We start from the raw sequence: 20,960 nt of genomic DNA, 5'->3' as shown, positions 1-20,960 counted from the left end.
TAGCGTTCCTTGGAAACGCTAAAAAACATGGAAACAAATCCTTCCATTTACTTCGTTAAAAGCACGTAATCCATCCTCGATAAAAAAAATGATTGGAAAAAAAAAAAAAGAAAAAAGAAACTCGAAACTTGTACAATTTTAAATTCTAATGAACTCGTTTCGTTTCGATTTTTCTGAAACGACGGGAGTTAAAAAAAACAGAGTTAAGAACGAGAGATCGGAGAAACAGCATCCGCGAAAGATTTCGCTCGAAATTCCTACGCGATCGTCCTACTACGCTTAGGGAAACGAGGAACGTTCAACTCAAGTGAAACAACGCGGGCAGCGTTGCCACGCGTACCCATCAGCCTGCAAATTATTTCCAACTTAAAACGCCATCACCCGGTCAAAGAAGAAGACCCGCGAAACGATCTCGAGGAGGAACCCATCGAAGGTTCGAGAAAAAAGAAGAGAAAAAAAGGCCTAACCTAAGCAAGCAAGGAAGGAAGAAAGGAGGGGGCGCCATAAAGAAGATCGGCCATGCAAGAGAGATAAACAACGCGAAATAACCGGATACCAGACCTTTCCGCGCAAAAACGGCTCACGGTTCACCGATGGAAAATTAAATGGCCGGCCGCGCGTGTACGTATCCGTGTGCGTGCGTGTGTATGCGTGTCTGGTGCGCGAGACGAGGAATAACAATTATATGGGCCAGTACAACCGAGCGCGTGGGAGGAACCGTGGCAGTCCGACATATTGTCATTAACCTCGTCCCATCAGCGCGCTGTTTCACGCTCACGGAGTTTGAGCGCATGTACACGCAAACAGGGACCCGGAGAGCAGCGGGCGCGAGTGCATTTACGTAACTGTTGCGCTAAACTGTCGTGTATGAATCGATATCACGCGACCGTCGCCGTTGATCAACGCCTCTCAGGTATCGAAGGTTGCGAGAGCTTAAGGCGAAAACTTTAAGGTGAACATTTGGAGTGGTGTTGGGGAGGAGAGAGTTTCGATATTGTTTTAATATATGGGAGTGAATGTAACGATAAATTTCGTCTCGTTAATTTGGGATCGTTCATGAGAAATATTTTCTTTCTCAAATTAGATATAACGATAGAAGGTTTCAATAGTGAAAGGAGAGAACCGATTATTCGAGAATTATATTAAATGGCTTGGCCATTTAATATCAACGTCTCTCCGAATTATCGTAATTTACGATCAGATACAAATATCGTCGCGATGGGATATCGTCAACATTGATTCCTAAAAATTAATGCATAAAAAAAAAACTTAAAAGATATCTAGAGGAAGGATCGTAATCCTTTTATCGTTTTACAGCACATAGAATAGCATTTATTAATTGGCTATAGATTATAGATCCATACCTCTTAGAGCCAATTAGCGAGAGAATCTGGAATATCCGCTCCGATTAAAACACGTATATACATATATAGCCTATAATACTAATTAAGCCTTAGAGGCAGCGTGGCCGTTAAAACGAATGACTATTGCGCAGAAGAAGCGAAATGACGAAGTGAGTTCCGAGAACAGAAGAAGGGAGGGGGATAGGGACAGGAGCAGGAGGAGGTGGGGAAGGAGGAGGGGAGTAAGTCACGAAAGTGAATCGCGTTCAGTTAGCCACGGAGCCACCCGTCTCGCTTACTTTCTCGACCGTCTTTTACATCATCGTTTCGTAACTTCGCTTTTGCCCGGCTGACGCGATCTCCAAAAAAGAAAACGACCGAACAGAGCCTCCCCTCTCCTCTTAAAAAAAAAAAAAAAAAAAAAAGAGCGAAAGGCAGCATCGATTTCCCCGAGTCGTCGATCCGATCGACATTTCTCTTTCTCTCTCTCTCTCTGACATCTCTAAAGAACGCGCAAGCTCTAAATAACGCGCAGTATATACACGTTGCTCTATCTGGTAGTATTAACCTCGCCTGCACCTCGCGCGTACATGTATGCGTACGTGTGTGTGTGAACGACCGTCAACACATAGCTCAGCATACACGTGCTGCCCGTCTGTACATATGTGTATACATCTATACATGTGTGCATACGGCACAGCGGAGACCGAGATCTGTGCGCGTTGCTCACTCGACCGTGTGCCGCGACACGCACACCACGTTCGTGCATCACCACTCAAGGCCGTATCTGCATCCTGCTGTAATTCACACGCAGCGCTATCCGCTATTAGCCACGCTGGAAAATCCAACCGTCGGTTCGTCAGACGCGATCCGTGGAGAAGTGGAAAAATAATAAAAGAGATGTAACAAAACAGAGTCTCTTTCTTTTTTCTCTCTCTTTTTTTTTAAGAATCGCGCACCGTTGCCTTACTATTTCGGCAACGGTGGACTCGATTCGAAGGGAAATTTCCAATCGTTTCGCAACGTTTTTTGTCGTCATCCTCGAAGGACACGTATATATATATATATATATATATATTGCGAAAAAAATAGTTTGAGGGAACTTTATACGCTTATCTGTCCATTGTTTAAATGATGCGGGTTCGATCACTAATACCACCGCGAAATACCCATATAGAGGCGAATACGCGGCTTAGAAGAGTTCCGATAATGGCCACTGTTTCATAATCAATGTCACAGCCCACATAAACGCGTTTAAATAGAACTGGTCATAGATAATGCTAATAGATATCGGCGCGTTGAAAATTAGTACGGAATACTATTAAGCTCTATTCTCCTCTCGAGTCAAGTTCACACGCTTCACGGCCCGTTTCGCGTGCAATTAAATATCCCTGGAAAATTATTTTCCTCGAAAAGAAAAAAGAAAAGAAAAAAAGCTTCGTTAAACTCGTTCGTACATCGTATTTTTTTTTTCTTTTTCTTTTTACGCGAGAATTTCATTCGTTCAAGGATCCTGATATAAGAATCTTGTTAGATTGAATCTTTTATATTGTCACGATTAATCTAGGGACTTTTTCCCTTTCTTTCGTCCAATCCCATTTCTCTCCCGTAACATTCTCTCAACTTAAATTACACTAATAAGTCCCTGTTTAATAAAAATACGATTCTTATCTTCTAGTAGAAGAAAAATATAGAAAAGAGACAAAAGTCCCTAGACTATCCTTTATCTAAAGAAAACTCTTTTTTTATAATTCGTTCATTGATGCCTTATCTCGTAATTTATAAATCCTTAGGTTATAAAAGGATAGGAATTTATACTCTTTATCGTAGTAAAAAATACGATTCAATGGGATATTTCGAAAAGAGAGAGGGAGAGAGAAGGAGCGAAAGAAGAACGAAAAAAAAAAGAAGAGAAAAAAAAAACGGAAGTTTTAAGTGGAAAGTCGAGTTCCACCGATAACGGCCGATTATCAGAGGCATAATTTATCAATGAAATGAGCTGGCGTGCGGCTAATTAACGAAAGCAAAAGGATGAATCAATTCAGGCGAGGCGAGCATCTCGCTGCGAAAAAAAAGAAAAAAGAAAAGAAAAAAAAAAAAAAAAATTCAAGCATTTCTCGCGGCCGACGAAGAAAAGTTTATTATACTGGTGGCGATAAATCGATAATTTGGATTAATAAAACCGAGGCGAGCACACGCTAACCCTAGCTGAGAAACAAAGGAGAAAAAGTTTCGCCCTGCACAAGGGGCAAATTAGCACATATCGCTGGGCAGGGAAATGTAACATTCATCTCTATTTTTATCTCGCTTCGAGACACAATGCCACTCTCGTTGGCCGCTGGGGATCAGCTGGTTTCCTCCTGTTAAAACTATATTTATCTCATTTTTTTCGTCTCGTGGAACAAAATGTCTGGAAATTATAATCGTGTATACATGAATGTCAAATTTAATTATAATTTTACTTCAATAAATTTTAGGTTCGATTTTACAAAATTTCAGAGATTCAGTTCAACAACTCGATTTCCTTCCTCGAAAAATATTTAAATATTCAAATTGGAGGAGAAGAATTATTTCAAAATATCCACTCGTGGTTAATACATGGACCTTATTATTCAAAAATGATCTTCATTAACGTTAAGTAATATCCCTTTGTATCCCATTCGGCTATTTGTCTGGCAAAGAATTTCGTTCGCCCACGAGACGAGAAGAAGTCGAGAGAGATCAAGCCAGCAAGCCCTGTTAAGATCTCGTTTGATCCACGAATTTTCTGAACGAGGAGGAAGCCACGATTGAATCCCTTCTTCCCGACAAACTTCTCATTCACGTTTATCGTCTCTTTCTTCTCTTTCCTTAAAAAAGTCTCGAGAAAAAAATTCAATCCTTCCAAATGACGCTCAGGCAATCGCCTATCCTTAATTCCTATTTATCATTAAACGAATATATATAAGCAATAATTTAATTGCAAAAATATTTTTTCAATCAAATATCCTCAAATATCTAAATTCCTAACATTTAACACACACTTAATTCTATCACCCTAAAAAATTCTCATCCATCGAAAATTAAAACGACTGCCCGTCCATAATCACAAAAATAACAAAAAAAAAGAAATATAAACCATTAACGCTCTTGTTAAACATCCTTTGCCACGAATCGAATCAATCGTTTTTTAAACTTAACCCAGTTTAATCGTCCAAGTGATTTAAAAAAAAAAAAAAAAAAATTAAAAAAACAAAAAGAAAAATACGCGAGACCTCGACGAACCCCCACGCCCCCCCCCCTCCCCTCCCCGTCAACAGCGCGAAGCCGCCGGATCGTTATCGGCGGCGCCCATCGGCGGGCCCGTATCGCGATCGGACGCGCGCTCGACGCGAGATTCGCGTGGTCGTGCATCGGCCAACAACGCCAACAACGCGAGAGCGGTGCAGTATGGCAGTAGTGCAAGCAATCACTTGAATTGACGGAAGTGGACGCAAGAGACACAACGGTCGCGGTGGGAGGGGCGGTGAAGGAGGGGAGAGAAAGAGAGAGAGAGAGAGGAAGGGGAAGAGGAGGTAGGGAGGGAGAGGGGGAAGACTGCGTGAGAGAAGAACGTGGCCGGTGACGTCACATCCGGTTGCTCGTCCAAGTTTCACTCTCTTTTTCTCGCAGGCCGCGCGCGCGTCACTGTCAGGAAGAAACGCGAATGACGCGCGCTGAATTCCTCATCGCATCCCCCCTCCCCTCCTTTCTCCACCTCGTCGTCGTCCCGCCTATATCCTCGCAAGGATTCATGCAAGCGCTGCGTGTACGCGCGCGTTGCGATTTCTTTTTCTCCATTTTCGAAGGTTTTTCGTTTCGAGAAGGGAAAGGAAAGAAACGCAACGAGGAAGGCAATATATATATATATATATATGTATATACATATATGTATATATATTTATATATATATGTATATACATATATATATATATACATATATTTATATATATTTAAATATATATGTATATACATATATATATATATATATACAGAATCGTTTCCACTCACCTATCTTACTGTTGGGACTGTAAGGATCGTAGCTGCTGGTGCTCATAGGACTGGCGTAACCGTTGTTGCTGTTGGGCTGTTGCTGCTGGTGGGCGAGGGGGCTTGAGTGGGCGAGGGGCGGCTGCTGTTGCTGGGACTCGGCGGCGGCGAGCTGTTGCTGAGGATTCCCGTAAACCACGTGCTGCGGCTGCAACGTGGCGGACGGGGAGCCGACCGGGCTGTTCGCGTTCGCGAGCCAATCGTCGGATCTCGCGCTCTTGCTCGCCGCGGCTAGCCCGGGGAAGAGGGCGCCGCCGGCCGCCGCGGCCACCGCGCCGGGGACCGACGGGGGCGTCGGCGTCGCCGCCGCCGTCGTCGTCGACGTCCCGGCCAGGTGTTCGGGCGTCTCGGCCTTGACCAGGGTCAAGGACGCGGCCCCTGCCACCACAGAGGCGATCGTCCCACCGACACCCACCCCGGCGCTCGAGCCCCCCCCGTTAGTCGTGTCCATGCTGGAGTCGCTGGTGTCCATGGTGGCGGGCGTTGCCTGATCCGCACTGGCTAACCTGGAAGTGGCTGCCAACACGACACCCCCCGTGCCAACCACTCCTGACGCCTCATCGTAACGCACCGCTACGTTCCCGCTCACTAAGCTTGCCACCGTGACGACGACCTGGTCTCCTCTTCCTCTTCCTCTTCCTCTTCCTCTTCCTCTTCTTCTTCTTCTTCTTCTTCTTCTTCTTCTTCACTTCCCTCTTGAAAACGCGTGTCCCTCGACGGGGGAGAGAAACGGTTTAACGGCGGAGCCCGGGGAGGGGGAGGGAGGGGAGGGGAGGGGGGAAGGTCGTCTTCGAGGCGATGACGTTTGTCGAGGGGGAGGGGGGGGGGCTAGGGGAAGGGGGGATCGAGAGGGGGGCGCGTTCAGAAGGGAATCTTTTCAGAGGGCAGTGGTTCTCATCGATCGGTCGATTCCGAGGCGATTCCCGGGCTCCCGTTCGGTCGAGTAACCGAGCCTTGGTTGGCCGCGCGTGGGTGGGCGGGTGCGTTCAGGGAGCGCGTCCAAGCGCTGGAATCCTTTGCCGGACTCCCTTCTCTCCTTTCTTTCGCGTGGCGTAATCCGATCGTAGGCTCTCGCTCCGTCGATTGTTGTAGTTGTTGTAATTGTTGTTGCTGTTGTTGTTGTTGTTGTTGTTGTTATTATGCATGCGATTATTATGCTTCGTACGTGTCACCGGGGCGGGACACCTCTCCGTTGCCGCACCGCTCTCAGCGGAACTCTGGATTCGGGCGAGCTCGGGTCGAGGGACTTCCTCTACCGCATCTTGAAGTGCGCCTCGAACCGCGGTCCCAGGTGCATGCTGATCGTGTCGCTTCGCCGCCCGTTGCTGTCTTGAGGTATCTGGAACGAGAAGACGATTGCATCCTTTGAAATTGATGAATTGGAATTTCTTTTATCTTCGATTAAATATTAAATATAAAATTATATATAATAAAATCGATTAAATATTAAATATTAAATTTAAATATTAAATATATATAGAAGTTCGTGTATATATATTTATATATATATTTATATTATGTTATATATATATTTATATATATATTTATATATATTTTTTTTTAAGTAAGTTAAGCAAAGCTTTTCTTAAAAATTATTCTCGACGATAAACGAAAAGGATAACGATCGTTGTAAATGGTTTAATTAACGTTTTCAAGCGGGAGAAGAAGAAAGCTGAGATGCTTGTTTGAGAAGGACAGCGGTTGGCTCGACGCAACGGAGTCACGTGGAAATTGAGCAATCGAGAAAGAAGAGTGTTACGACAACGCACAAGTTGCGTCCCGGAGACACGTCGAAACAATGCAATTGTAAATTGATAGGATGCTCGTCCACGTTTCTCCTTTCTTTTCTTTTTTTCTTTTTATCGAGCAACGGACAGCGAAAGTTAAAGTTGTCGATCACGTGAACCGTTCCCTTTTTTGTAATCCCTCTTGTTTAAAAAACCTGGGACAAAATTGGCGCGCAAAAATTCGCAACTAAAAAAGAGAAAATTCCTATCTATTAAATTACCTTTCCCCCCGGCTTCTTAAAAATCCATCATTAGCAACGTCTGTTAAAAAGAAATAACACCGATTATCTTAAAAAACATCCACCACATCACAAACCACAACCACTTCTTCCAAAAATAATTTTTTCTAAAAGAAAAAAAATTACGATATTAAAAATTCCCATTCTATGTCACCGAAACTAGAGCGACGAAAGAAAGAAAGAAAGAAAGAAAGAAAGAAAGAAAGAAAGAAAGAAAGAAAGAGAAAAAGAGAGAGAGAAAAAATAATTTCGAAGATCGATATTCGAATCTCAACGAGTCGTATGGACCGCTCGCTTAGATCGCCGCGCCATCTGGACAGCTGTTTCTGAACAGCCTCGAAACGAGACTAAAACGCAGCGGGAATCCCGGATAGAGCCCGTGAAATCCGGCGGACTGACGGGGAAGAAACGAAGCGACGTGCGATTCGGGGAGGGGGGGGGGTGGAGGGGCTGAGGTATGGTGGCGACGTAGAGTTGTCCAAACCGTCCCCTCCATGGCGCCCCATAGGCCTTGAAACGGTGACCAATCGCGGGAGACGGCGCGAGAAGGCGAGAAGAACACGGGCCGTGCGACTTTCCACGCTGGCCCCCCCAAAAAAAGACGATCGAGACGATTTCGATTACCGCGCGACGTTTCAGCCACCCCTCCCTTCCACCCCCCTTTTGTTTACCGTTTCTTCTCCCCGTCCAGATCCCAACCGCACGCATTTCATTTCCTGTTATATCCTTCCTCGTCCTTCCTTCACAAACCGTGTGAGACCGGCAAGAGAGTCGCGCTTGAAAAATTATAGCTTTTATCAGGTCAGTTTTAATCGTTTCTATCGTACTGGAATGTAAATGGAATGGAAGAATTTCAATCTGTTTTATTTATCTATCTATCTTCGTGGAACGAATTAATGAATCGAAGGAATTAATTTTTCAATTCAAGTAAATTTTTTTTTTTTCTTTGGCGGAACCTTGTTGATTTCATAATTGGCCTCCCTCCGCTCTGGATCTATTGATCGGTGCGAAGTAGTACGAAAACAAGGATTTATTAATAACCGTTGTCATCTGGAACACGCATCTGGCCGACTTCTGACAATAGCGGTCCGAGCAGGCCGCGTGTCATCGGCAGAACAACCGAGTTTCCTCGTTGCTTGTCACGACTATTAATCGATTGTTAAACTAATGGCAGCATCCTAATCCTAATATTCGGATCGACTGGTCGCAAGATTGAGCAAAAATTTGCAATATAAATAACGCGTACGCAGATAACACAAGATTCCTTCGAAACGAAACGAAAATTGAAATTTGAGATTTGTCTACGCGAAAACGTATCATCTCATCATTTGGAAAAAAGAAAAACAAGTTCTCTTTAAATCCTTAGTTACCTCTAATTTCGAAGCTGTGGGAAGGGTGCACACGTAGTATGCAAATTAGATCGAACTCGAACGAGCAGCTCTCCCCATTCCCTCCTTGGATAACATCGGAGGGAAGGAAGTTCCGAAAGTGCGTCAAGAGGGGATGAAAAAGGCGAGTAGTAGTCGCACAGCCAGTAGTGGAATATCGATCGTCTACGCCCCTTCCCTCTTGGCGCCCAACTCTCTGAGAGAATTCTGGCTAGGGAGGGGGGCAGCCTAACCTTCGACACTAACCCTGACCCACCCCACTGGTAGTCCGCCCGCCAATTCCTGCCTTCCTTTCTTCCGCCTTCCTCTATCTCTCCGTTTGATTTTCTCCCCCATGTAGAAATATCGAAGAAGATTTTTTGGAAATTCTACAAGAAACAAAATTCGTAGGAAGAGGAAAATTTGTATTTTTTAATTTTTTCTTTTTTTTCGATTCCCTCGAAATTAAACGAAAGCCTCTCGAAGAAAATTCTATTTTCGAAGAATTTTTTATTTCTCGATATTCTGAAGATTAGATTAGAGTAAATATATTTTAAATAAATATAAATAATAAATATAAATAATTCACCATCTTGATCCGGTGAAAAGATTCGAGCAATCCATTTCGTTCTTTTCTTTCGAATCTTCTCCCATTTCCCATACAGCTGTTTCCAAAGTTACGTCTAACCTCAACTTCGTCCAACGTCAACTTTCTTTCTCGAACTGAAAACCAAGGCGGGACAGCGATGGTATTCAATTTCCAATAATTGCGGCTGCAAAGAGCTCCTCTCCCCGCCGAGCCTCTCTTCCGTTTTTCATCGTGAAAGGCGGGCGAGGAACACATCATCGCAACAGCCGCTGGTATCGAAACACGTTCGGATATTATTACGGATATTGAATTCGTGTCGGGGTTGGACGTGCGCGTCGAATCGTAAATTGAACGGCGCGGCGGTTCGGTGCGCGCCTGCAGGATGGCAACCGGCACGGACGGCCACCACGTTTACGCCACGCGAGATTATATATCAACAGGTAGCCCCTCCCCATTTTTCTCGCATTAACGCCGTTAAATCGAGCGAAATATCCTGCTCTCCTGATCGAGATAAACATCAACTCACGGATGATATAATATTTCTTTCCAAGAAATATGGAAAATTTTTCCAGATGGAGAACGAGTTGTGATGAAAAATAGTTGAGAAGGAGATAAATACGAGAAATACGAATAATTGTTTGTTTTTGTTCTTCTTTTTAAACAATTCAGGAGAGAATGCTCGACAGAATCAACTATCTATCGTTTTTAACATTTAACCTCGTTTTAACTAGGAACGATCTAACTACGACACTCCGAGACGAAATTAAAAATTTTGATTTTTAGTTTACGCAAAAGTTTTAGAAAGATTATATAACGCGTGTGTAAAATGGAAAGGAAGAGAAAGATCCAGGAAAGAAGAAGAGAAAAAAAGTAAAAGGGGAAAAAAGAGCGAGATAGAGGAACTACAGAGGAGAGGAAAAATAACGTTAGAAACGCAAACAGGACATCTAGGTCAATGCCTGGCCTAGCTCTAGGATGCGAATCCCAGCTGCGACCTCCGAGCAATAAATCCCTCCACCCTGCAACTCCCTCCTCCAATCGAGCCATGAACTCTCCACGAGCCACTGGAGGATGCGGGAGGTCGCATCCGAGCCTTGCTACTCGACGCAGAGGCCGACTTTCAAACTCGATGAAACGTTCCCGGCGAAAAATTAAAACAAGATTTCACACACAACCTGCACTTCTTTTACTTTTAAACAATAATTATTAGAATAAATAATTTTACTTTAGGAATAGAAATACACGGATTTCTCATTCTATAATACATTTAATATACCAAGAAACGATAAATAGAGATAAATATATAATAAGAGATGATAATTTCTAAATATACCTAAAAAATAAAAATAAAAAAATGTTTGTTGAGGAAAATTACGTGAAGAAGCCGTAAAAATGCCAACTTTCAAACTTGATGAAATGTTCCCGAAAAATTAAAACAAGATTTCACACACAATTTCTTTTACTTTTAAACTTAAGAACAGGAATAAATAATTTTATTTTAGAAATAGAAATACACGGATTTCTTATTCTATAATACATTTAATATACCAAGATAAATAGAAATAAATATATAATAAGAAATGATAATTTCTAAATATACCTAAAAAAAAAAAAATATTTGTTGAAGAAAATTACGTGAAGAAGCCGTAAAAATGCCAACGCAGAGGCCGACTTTCAAACTTGATGAAATGTTCCCAAAAAATTAAAACAAGATTTCACACACAACTTCTTTTACTTCTAAACAATAATTATTAGAATAAATAATTTTACTTTAGGAATAGAAATACACGGATTTCTTATTCTATAAATCATTTAATATACTAAGAAACGATAAATATAATAAACGATAAATATATAATAAGAGATGTATAAATATACTTAAAAAAAAAAAATATTTGTTGAGGAAAATTACGTGAAGAAGCCGTAAAAATGCCAACTTTCAAACTTGATGAAATGTTCCCGAAAAATTAAAACAAGATTTCACACACTTCTTTTACTTCTAAACAATAATTATTAGAATAAATAATTTTATTTTAGGAATAGAAATACACGGATTTCTTATTCTATAATACATTTAATATACCAAGATAAATAGAGATAAATATATAATAAGAGATGTACAATTTCTATATATACCTAAAAAAAAATGTTTGTTGAGGAAAATTACGTGAAGAAGCCGTAAAAATGCCAACTTTCAAACTTGATGACATGTTCCCGAAAAATTAAAACAACTTCTTTTACTTTTAAACAATAATTATTAGAATAAATAATTTTACTTTAGAAATACACGGATTTCTTATTCTATAATACATTTAATATACTAAGAAACGATAAATAGAGATAAATGTATAATAAGAGATGTACAATTTCTAAATATACCTAAAAAAAAATGTTTGTTGAGGAAAATCACGTGAAAAATCCGTGATGGCCGGTAAAAGTGCCAACGCCAGAGTCTGAAACTCCCTTGCCCTGGAAATATCCTCTGGCTATTGCTTCCGCGGTTCTACTTCATCAGAAGGAGAGAGAGAGAGAGAGAGAGAAAAAAAAAGGGTTCGTGGAAGGCGGCCACCAGCCCAGGGCTAGAATCTGCGGTAGAACCAGCACTGGGGGAGGGAGGGGTTGGGAATAAGTACGCAGGACTGCGGGGAGGACTACATCCGGCCAACGAGGATGGAGAAAGCGGAGAGAGGACATCTAGGTCAATGCCTGTCCTCGCTCCGGGGTTCGTATCCCGGCTACAACCTCCGATCAACACCACCCACAACCCCTCCTCCTCCCCCCGCGTCGAGATTCTTCTGCCGAACCATGCTGCATCCGCACGCCCGTATATTCTCGAACGAAGACGCCATAGTTGATTCTCTACGGGGTGGGGCGTAGGAAATTGCGTCGTTGAAACGAACAATGGAAACGTCCCTCGAAAATTGCGAAAACTCGACGATCTCTTCTCTTCAGACAGAATATCGTATATATAGAACGAATAGAATTTTCGAATCTCGAGTGTAATTAATTTCCATTCCAGAGAGAGAGAGAGAGAGAAAGAGAGAGAGAGAGAGAGAGAAAGAAACTTGCCATCCAATACAATTCTCGAGATTTGAAAATTCGTCGTTTCGAAAATTCCCTAGAGAAAATACTCGAGATTCGTCGATCTCGAAAATGTTTGAGGATACGAAATTTATTCCTGCTTGCACCCAGTGTCTTTCACCCCACCCGGTATAAAGCGTCTACCGTCTCTCCCTCTCGCCGGTCTCACTCTCTCCTGGTAACTAGGCCATCAGATCGATCCTGCGGCGGCACCGACACCGCTGCAACTATTGCCACCACCACCACCACGCCGGTTCGTCGTCTCAAGTTTGTCTGGCTTGGTCTGGGTTAGGTCTGGGTTAGATCCACTTCGAGGCCACTCCAGACTTGGGATTCTGGCCGCGCGGGGAGGAGGAAGAGGGTCTGCTGCCCAGATAAAATGCGGTTTCTTTTTGCGGTCGCACGCAAAATTTTGCCCAGTGTTCGATTCTCATTCTCGATTTTTCTTCGTCGTTGTCAACGCCTCCACGATTCACAGTTCGAAAGTTTAAAAGTAGTTTAGAATGAAGAAGAAGAAGTTTGGAATGACGATTTTATTTGATTGAGAAATGATTGGAAAAGGGAGGGAGTTGTTAACGAAAATCGTGTTTGCAGAAATAAGTCGATTCGAGGAAAATTATTTCGTTTAGATCGAGTTCGAATTTTATCGAGAGAAGATAGAGAATACTGGAAGGATCGTAGGTGTGACCTAGATGCAAGATTCATCTGGTAAGATCATCTGGTAAGCCGATCAATTTTTCCTTTCCTACGCTCGTGAACAGGAGATCGATCTTATCATCGACCTCGATCCCGAACAAAGGCAAGATTACCCCGAGCCTTTTCGTCCACATTATGGCAACTGTTGCACAATCGTTATATTAATTAAACGTTTGAAAGGAGTTCTGTTTATCTTAAGGTCACGAGTTGTGCTCCATTTAAACTCTTACTGTCTTTTTTTTTTTTTTTTTTTTTTTTTTTTTAATTAAGTGTCGATATCGAGGAATCGTGTTTGCAGAATTAACTTAAGAGAGCGTAACCTCTAAATTGAATTTCAATATCGACTCGATCCAGAGATCTCGATTACATCTTTTCCAAGTTTGATTGATTTCAATATCGACTCGATCCAGAGATCTGGATTACATCTTTTCCAAGTTTGAAGTTTCTTAAAATTCGATAAAATTTTCGATAAATTTTTGTTGAATTTTCAGTTATTTTTCATCAATGATCGAGAATCCTTAACGTCTATTCTCCTGTCTATTCTTATTCTTATTCTTCTGTCGAAAAAACAAAGCTCGCTTTTCCCAGACAACCGATGCACCTTTGAACGATCGATAACGATCGACATTGATCGAAACTGAAGGCCCTGGATGTTTGCACAATCCAGAACGCGTTCGCTTGTCTGCTGACCCGCAAGTAGGTCGCGACAGCCTCCATTCGAAAGTTCATGGTCCACACCACGAAGAAAACACAATGGACACAACCCTTTCCTACCTTTAACCTTTACCCGATCATCGTCTCACTTGGAATTCTCCAAATATCTCTCATGAATTGATGATTATCAGGAAAAGGGCAATATTTTTTTAGCTTATTCTTAAAATAATTTTATAAATAAACTTTGTTGAACATTCGAAAATTATTAATAATAAATTAACGCAATTATTCTTTGTTCACGTTTTGCATCAACTTAACCCCGTCGTAACACTCTCGTTTCAAAAATTTCTCTCTCTCATGAATTGATGATTATCAGGAAAATGGCAATATTTTTTTAGCTTTTTTTAAAATAATTTTATAAATAAACTTTGTTGAACATTCGAAAATTATTAATAATAAATTAATAATAATAAAAAATAATAATATATATAATATATAATATATAATATATAATAAAAAATAATAATAAAAAAATAATAATAATAAAAAGCGCAATTATTCTTTGTTCAACTTTTGCATCAACTTAACCCCGTCGTAACAATCTCGTTTCAAAAATTTCTCTCTCTCATGAATTGATGATTATCAGGAAAACGGCAATATTTTTTTAGCTTATTCTTAAAATAATTTTATAAATAAACATTGTTGAACATTCGAAAATTATTAATAATAAATCAACGCAATTATTCTTTTGCATCAACTTAACCCCGTCGTAACACTCGTCGTTTCAAAAATTTCTCCAACTCGACTTTCTTCGCTGTTAAATAATTGTTGCAATTCGAGGCTTTGGAAGCGAGGCGAGATTCAAAGATCTTGATTCTCCGGCAGGGAGAAGTCGCAGAAAGGAAGGGAAGTGTTTAAGCAGAAACTGCTGAGCCACTCCAGTGCATCAGAGAAGGCTCGCAACACGCTCTGCTGACTCGGGGATCTTTACTTTGTCTCTGGGCGAGTCTCTCGAGCAAAGTCAGCCTGTAACACGGTTTCTATTCAAACGTAGAGGGCCTCGATCGATGTCCCTTGAATGGGACCGGCCTCGATGTTTCCATCCAACTGCGCGCAATCGAACGTCCCCCATTTTCATTACACTTATTTCGTTATTTTATTAACACAAACAACAAAATCGTGACTGATTACAAAAATTCCAATCGCTATAAAAGAAAAAAGAAGAAGAAGAGGAAATCTTGATATAAATGTCAAGATGACGAAGCAGTGGCGTCTCGAATCTCAATACATCGTTTCAACTATTTCTTCTTTTTCTGGAAAGGAAAAAAATAAAGAAAAATGCAAGAATGTATATATATATACATCATAATCATACTTCGATCAAAAGAAAAAAATAAACTGAATAAACTTCGACGAAATTTAAACGAAATTTATTTACGCTCTTCAAATCGACGCGCTGCGATTGTCGTGAACAAGTTGGTTAAGCAGAAGTAATCTCCATGGATTTTTGCGTGGGTGAGGCGGGTGGAAGTGAATTTTCCATTGAAAATCGAGGAGAGCCAGAACATGATTCGCTCGACATGAAAGAGAGAGAGAGAGAGAGAGAGAGAGAGAGAGAGAGAGAGAGAGAGAGGAAGGGGGCCGAGGGATCGATTTCTCGCTTATTCCGCGGCTGCACTAGGGGTGCATGCGCGTTGCAAGTAGGGCAGAAGAGACGCTGACAACGACGCCATCGTCGAACGCGTCCGTCGCAATGAAAACGCAAGTGGGAGCGCGCGAGTGGAAATGGACGAAGAAGAAGAAGAAGAAGAAGAAGAAAAAGAAATTGGAGAGAGATATTTAGAAATTTAGGGTAAAAATAGACATCGAGGAATTCTTCAATAATTATCATTTCTTCGATATCTTTCAATTTAAATTTGGATTGATTCGTTTTTGAATCGATGATTCTTCATTTATTTTGTCGAATTTAATATTTAGTAATACGAGAGATGGAATTTTTATTAAGTTAAATTTCGGTCAAAAAAAAAACCTGATAACTGTAGCAAGAGGAAGGAAAACGAACTGAGAGAGGGAGAGGGAGAGAGAGAGAGAGAGGGAGAGAGAGAGAAGAAAAAAAGGGATCATTAAGACGAAAAACAGATTGAAAGGAAAACCGGTAGAGGACAAAAGATTCTAGCAAAGAACGAAGATCAAAGGCGAATTACCGGGACAGAGTCAGCCGAAAGAGGAAAAAGGAAAGAAAGGAGTGGAGAGAAAAGCTCGAGAACAAGTCAATGGAACATAAAAACCGAAGTATAACACGTGTCACGACGATGAACAAAGGAAGAAGAAAGAAATGTCTCAAAAAAGAAAACAAAAAAATAAAAAAAAAAAAGAAAAACGAAAGAAAGAATTGTAAAGAAAGAAAGAAAAAAAATAGAACGTTCAAAACATAAACACTCTTTGAAGAAATTCTAGGTTAGAATAAAAAAATGAAGCAATAACATTCAGATATTACGTTATTTATATACACACATATCAAAAAAAGAACATCTATTTTTCCTTTCCTATTTAATTCTTATGAATAGAAAAATATTGTTTTCATCGAGGAAGGAGAAGAAAAAAATATTGGCAGGGAAACGGAGTTGAAAAGGAAAGAAGGATGCGCAGAAACGAGGGGAGAGGGAAGAAGGCATGGATCCGACAAAAAACATCGACAGAGGCCCTCGCGAGCGAAGAGAGAAACGTGCAGACAACGGGAAGCGGAAGGAAGGACGGAGATAAGCGACCACTCTCTCTCTCTTTCTCTCTCTCTCTCTCTCTCTCTCTCTCTCTGTCAATGCACACAACACACACGTCGATCTAGTTCATAGAACAAGGCTGAATGCCAACTCATACGAACGCGTGACACGATGCAGAGGCGAAGAGAGGAAGGTTGCTACGTTCGTCAAACTCGAGGATATTAAAACGAATAATCGATCCTTGAAACTGCCGTTTTATTCTATTATTTCGAGAAAGGATTAATTTGTTCGAAATTTAAATTTCGTAGCGTCATCGAATCGCGGATAACTCTCTCTCGAGTTAAATATAATGACGAGTGTGTGGGATAGTTAATTTGGCGGGAAATTTGAATCGGATGTCGAAAATCATAGCGTTTCCACGAAGAGTTTTCATTCTTCTACGAGCTACGAGCACTCTATCGGGTTACGCGTTAATAATAGCGCCTTTGATATTAAAATAACTCGGTGACGCGACATCATTGGTCCATTCGTAGATCACGGTCAAGGACACTCGTTAGCATCTCGCGGCAATTCTTTTTGGTTCCGCTTAACGACAGATCTCTCTCTCTCTCTCTTTCTCTCGATAAGTCTCTCCGATAAAATCATCCGACGATCGACACCAGGTTATATACACGATTGTATTACATTTTGTAAAACCAATTTTTATTTTCTCAATTTATCAATAAAATTATCAATAAAGTTATTTAGTTAAAGTTTATTATCAATAAAGTTGAACCAGTTCAAACCAGTTTGAAATTTATCGAATCAACAATCGAATCGATCGTTATTCGTTTAATATAAATTTTTTTAAAGAAACTTTTTTTTTTTAAGAGAAACGAGTCGATGACAAAGAACGAAGCTTACGTATTTTCTTATCACGTTCAACTGATAACACGTATCACGGAATGCCTCTTGACCGATATTAAAAGTTTCTCGATCCGAGAAACTCTTGAACTTGAGGGAAGGCCTTGAACCAGCCTTTCAAAAATTCTAACGCGAATGAAATTTCATGAAATTGAAACGATTCGAGGATGGATTTTCGTTTACCGAACCGTATCGAATTTCTCGACTAATGGGAACACGAAGGAGATTGCCAGTTTCGTTACACCGAGCCGAGAAATGCAACTGGGTCTCCACACCTCGAAATAGCACGTGCATCATCTAGCTTCCAACGCGACCACGAAATACTTCTCAAATTCGTAATTCCCGCAAAATTATTAGAAACTGGAGACAGATACGTTAACTTATAAATATCGTAGCCCGATTATGAACTGGAAAATAACCATGATGAATTCTAGTTTCCATTACAGACACAGATTTTGCAATAAACAAACTTCGCAGAGGTTTTAAAATTGAATTCGAAATTATAAGCCAAAAATTTTAACCTTGAAATTTAAACCACAAAACAATACTCTCGTGATGGACGTATTATTTTACATTTGAGTTACAATACAATTGTCAATTCCAGTTCTTTAAATCTAAACACTTTTTCACAAAACGATTCCGATTTAAACGATTTCGTTCTAACCTAGATTGAAATTTTTCGTGTTAAAACAATTTCGAAATTTTTCCTTCTTTTTTTTTTTTTTACCGTCGAACGAGTTGAATACGACCGCTACGGATTCCACTGCAAATATCGAACGACACATCATGGCATCCTAACCTATACACAAACCTCGTCGCAAACGAAACCGAAAGTTCCAATAATAACCTTTCCACCGAAGTATGTTTAACAATCGAAAAGCGATTATATTCCCTTAGATTGGTACAATTCTGGATGGAAATCGGTTTTCTCGATTAAATAATGAGAATTGATTTACGAGAGACAAACGTACCGAATGCGTGCACTCGCGGAATTGGTTACACGATCGAAAATAGCACGTGTTCCGAAAACCACATTTATAGAATGGGGCTCTTCCTCGATCCTCTTTTCAATCATTTCACAAATGCATCACAAAAGAAAAGATAAATAGATATATCGAATTTATCAATTTAACTTTCTTCTAATATTATTTTGTCAGAATACCTTCGTTTTTTGATCTCGTATCCAGTATCCTCGATATATATATATATATATATATATATATACAATAATTGTTGCATGGCAATTGTAAATCGAGTTTAAGACTTGTTTGTTAAAAATCATCGAGATTCGAGGAACGAAATTATGATTTCCCTTCGTTCTTTCTTCTTTTTCTTTTTTTTTTTCTCTCTTCTTTTTTTTTCACCAGATGATCCAGAGGTTTGTGGCCGAGGTCCGTGACAGGGCGGCCAATATTACGAATGCAACTTTCCCATCTGTTTTTAAGATTTTACGAGGAACTATAAACTTCGTCGACCATACTCTGGCAGAATTATTAGGCTCGTTAGAGCAAAGCCGCATTAAAGAAGCGAATTTGCGACCGGTCGGTCGCAATTTATCGATTTCACGGGAGCTTACGGTAAAACGGGTCTTGGCCTCCGCTCTGTCTGGGAACCGGTCAAAAATAATCAATTTCGGTGGAACAGTTGCACAGCCTTTCGCCTTTCATTTTTTTATGATGATCGATTCGTTAAACGTCCATTCAAAATATCCCATTTTAACCTCTTCGCTTGATATCGCTCTATGTAACTAAAATTTCCCTAGAACGCCATTCCACCTATCTTGTATTAACGTAAGTGGTTGGTACAACCATGCTTCCAGAGAATAACACGCTCTCTGGAATAATATTTTTCACCACAATCGTTACACGGTATCGAATAATTACACAGTAGAAAAGTTTCCCATGCTGGTGTAAAATTGATCGAAATACCTTGTGCGAAAAATTCGTCGAATTAACACCTAACGAGCGTATTCCACAACAAATTTTCTTTTTTACAGGAACTTTAGAGGCGCTAATTTGAATATAATAGTCCCACATAAAAACCGTTCCATCGCTAAGAAGACGTATTTCTTAGTGGCGCCTCTCTACTTATATAACAACTTCGTTCCTATAGAGGAAAGGGAAAAAACTTCCCTAGAATTTTAAAAGGATAACACGTCCTAAAATTCTATCCCATAAACGAGAGAAAATAATCCTCGAGATAGAGAAAATTATCGAGGAAAATTAGCTACCCGTTTCGAGGTGCAAAAAAAAGATGATCGAGAAAATTCGAATGGATGAATGATGCGAGGGGGAATTGATTCATTAACAAAAGCTTCGAACACGGTTTGTTTGATCGCTACGAAAATTGTGTCGAAACGGCGCGGCGAGGTCAAGAACCACGGATACGTTCGCTAGGACCTCCCGCGGCGAACGAATCCTCCTCCTCCTCCTCCTCCTCCTCCTCCTCGCTTATACCCCCTTTGACCCCTGCTCCTCCAACGTTTCGTTCATTCTCTTCTTTTTTACGCGGTCGCACATGGCCGGGCACAACCGGCCGTTTGTGTACACTTTCGAGCACGTTGCTCGCCCGATATTTTTGTCTCAACTCGCGAAGAAATCGGTGAACGAAGTTCATCGCGAAATAATCCGTCAGTTGTTCGTTTATTTTTTTTTTTTTTTCCAAAAAGCGATCAACATTTCGTGGAAATGTTGATAAATTTCGTGGAAAAGTTATAGGTAGTAATTTTCTCTATATTTCTCTATATTTAGGGAGTTTTTGTATTAAATGTGAAATTCCCTAGTATATTTGTATATTTTATAAAGTTTCCGATTTTGAAAATTGTTTCTATCGTCGTATCTATTATTTTCAAGGATTTATATTCCGGGATACGTTATCTTTAGTACGAAATTTCTTAATTCTAGTAATTTGCGTTTATAAAGTTTCCTCTTATCGTTCTTTATATATATATATATTTTTAAATTTTAATATTTTTATATCTTTAAAATATTCTTAGAGAATCTTAAACCGATCGTGGATTAATCCTTTTTTATTCTCCGTGAACACAGATTTAGGATAAAATGTCATCGCTTGATCTCCTGCTGACCAAAACGTAAAAATTTTCGTCTCGATCCAATCGTTTCGTACTTTTTCAATTCATTCCGAGAATTCGATAAACTAGGAATCCCTAGCTAATTGATCAAAAAGCACCTTGCTACGTAAAAAGGGGTTTGTTAGAAACGAAATTAAGGCAGCTAAATGATCGATTAAACGGCGGCAACACGTCAAAGGTCTCGTTTCGTCGCGGCTAATTGCGTTCCCCTTGAAGATTGTTTGAGACAGAGATCCTCGACAAAGACGGGCAGAAATAACGATTCAGGAAGCCGACCAGTCAAAGACAGAGAGAGAGAGAGAGAGAGAGACAGAGAACAAAGAGAAAGTTCGGAGCAACCCGGTGAATCTCGTGATTCGCAAAACAAGAAGAAAAAGAAGATGAAGATGAAGAAGAAGAAGAAGAAGAAGAAGAAGAAGAAG

At 40.5% G+C, this 20,960-nt stretch overlaps 1 protein-coding gene across 1 annotated transcript in view; it reads right to left on the bottom strand.

The window, feature by feature from the left end:
• Window positions 1–20,960, bottom strand: part of LOC122717170 (ecdysone receptor) — a 103,368-nt gene that overhangs the window by 54,937 nt on the left and 27,471 nt on the right. The window contains exon 2 of the mRNA XM_043940983.1: window positions 5,373–6,750. Coding sequence (XP_043796918.1) covers window positions 5,373–5,883 — 511 coding nt within the window. The 5' untranslated portion in view covers window positions 5,884–6,750. The remainder of the gene's footprint in view (window positions 1–5,372; window positions 6,751–20,960) is intronic.

The sequence above is a fragment of the Apis laboriosa genome, unplaced genomic scaffold, assembly GCF_014066325.1.
Source record: "Apis laboriosa isolate Shangri-la unplaced genomic scaffold, ASM1406632v1 scaffold4_cov146, whole genome shotgun sequence".
NCBI classification, from domain to species: domain Eukaryota; kingdom Metazoa; phylum Arthropoda; class Insecta; order Hymenoptera; family Apidae; genus Apis; species Apis laboriosa.
The sequence above is the reverse complement of the archived record's forward strand: the minus strand, read 5'-3'. Positions and strand labels throughout refer to the sequence as shown.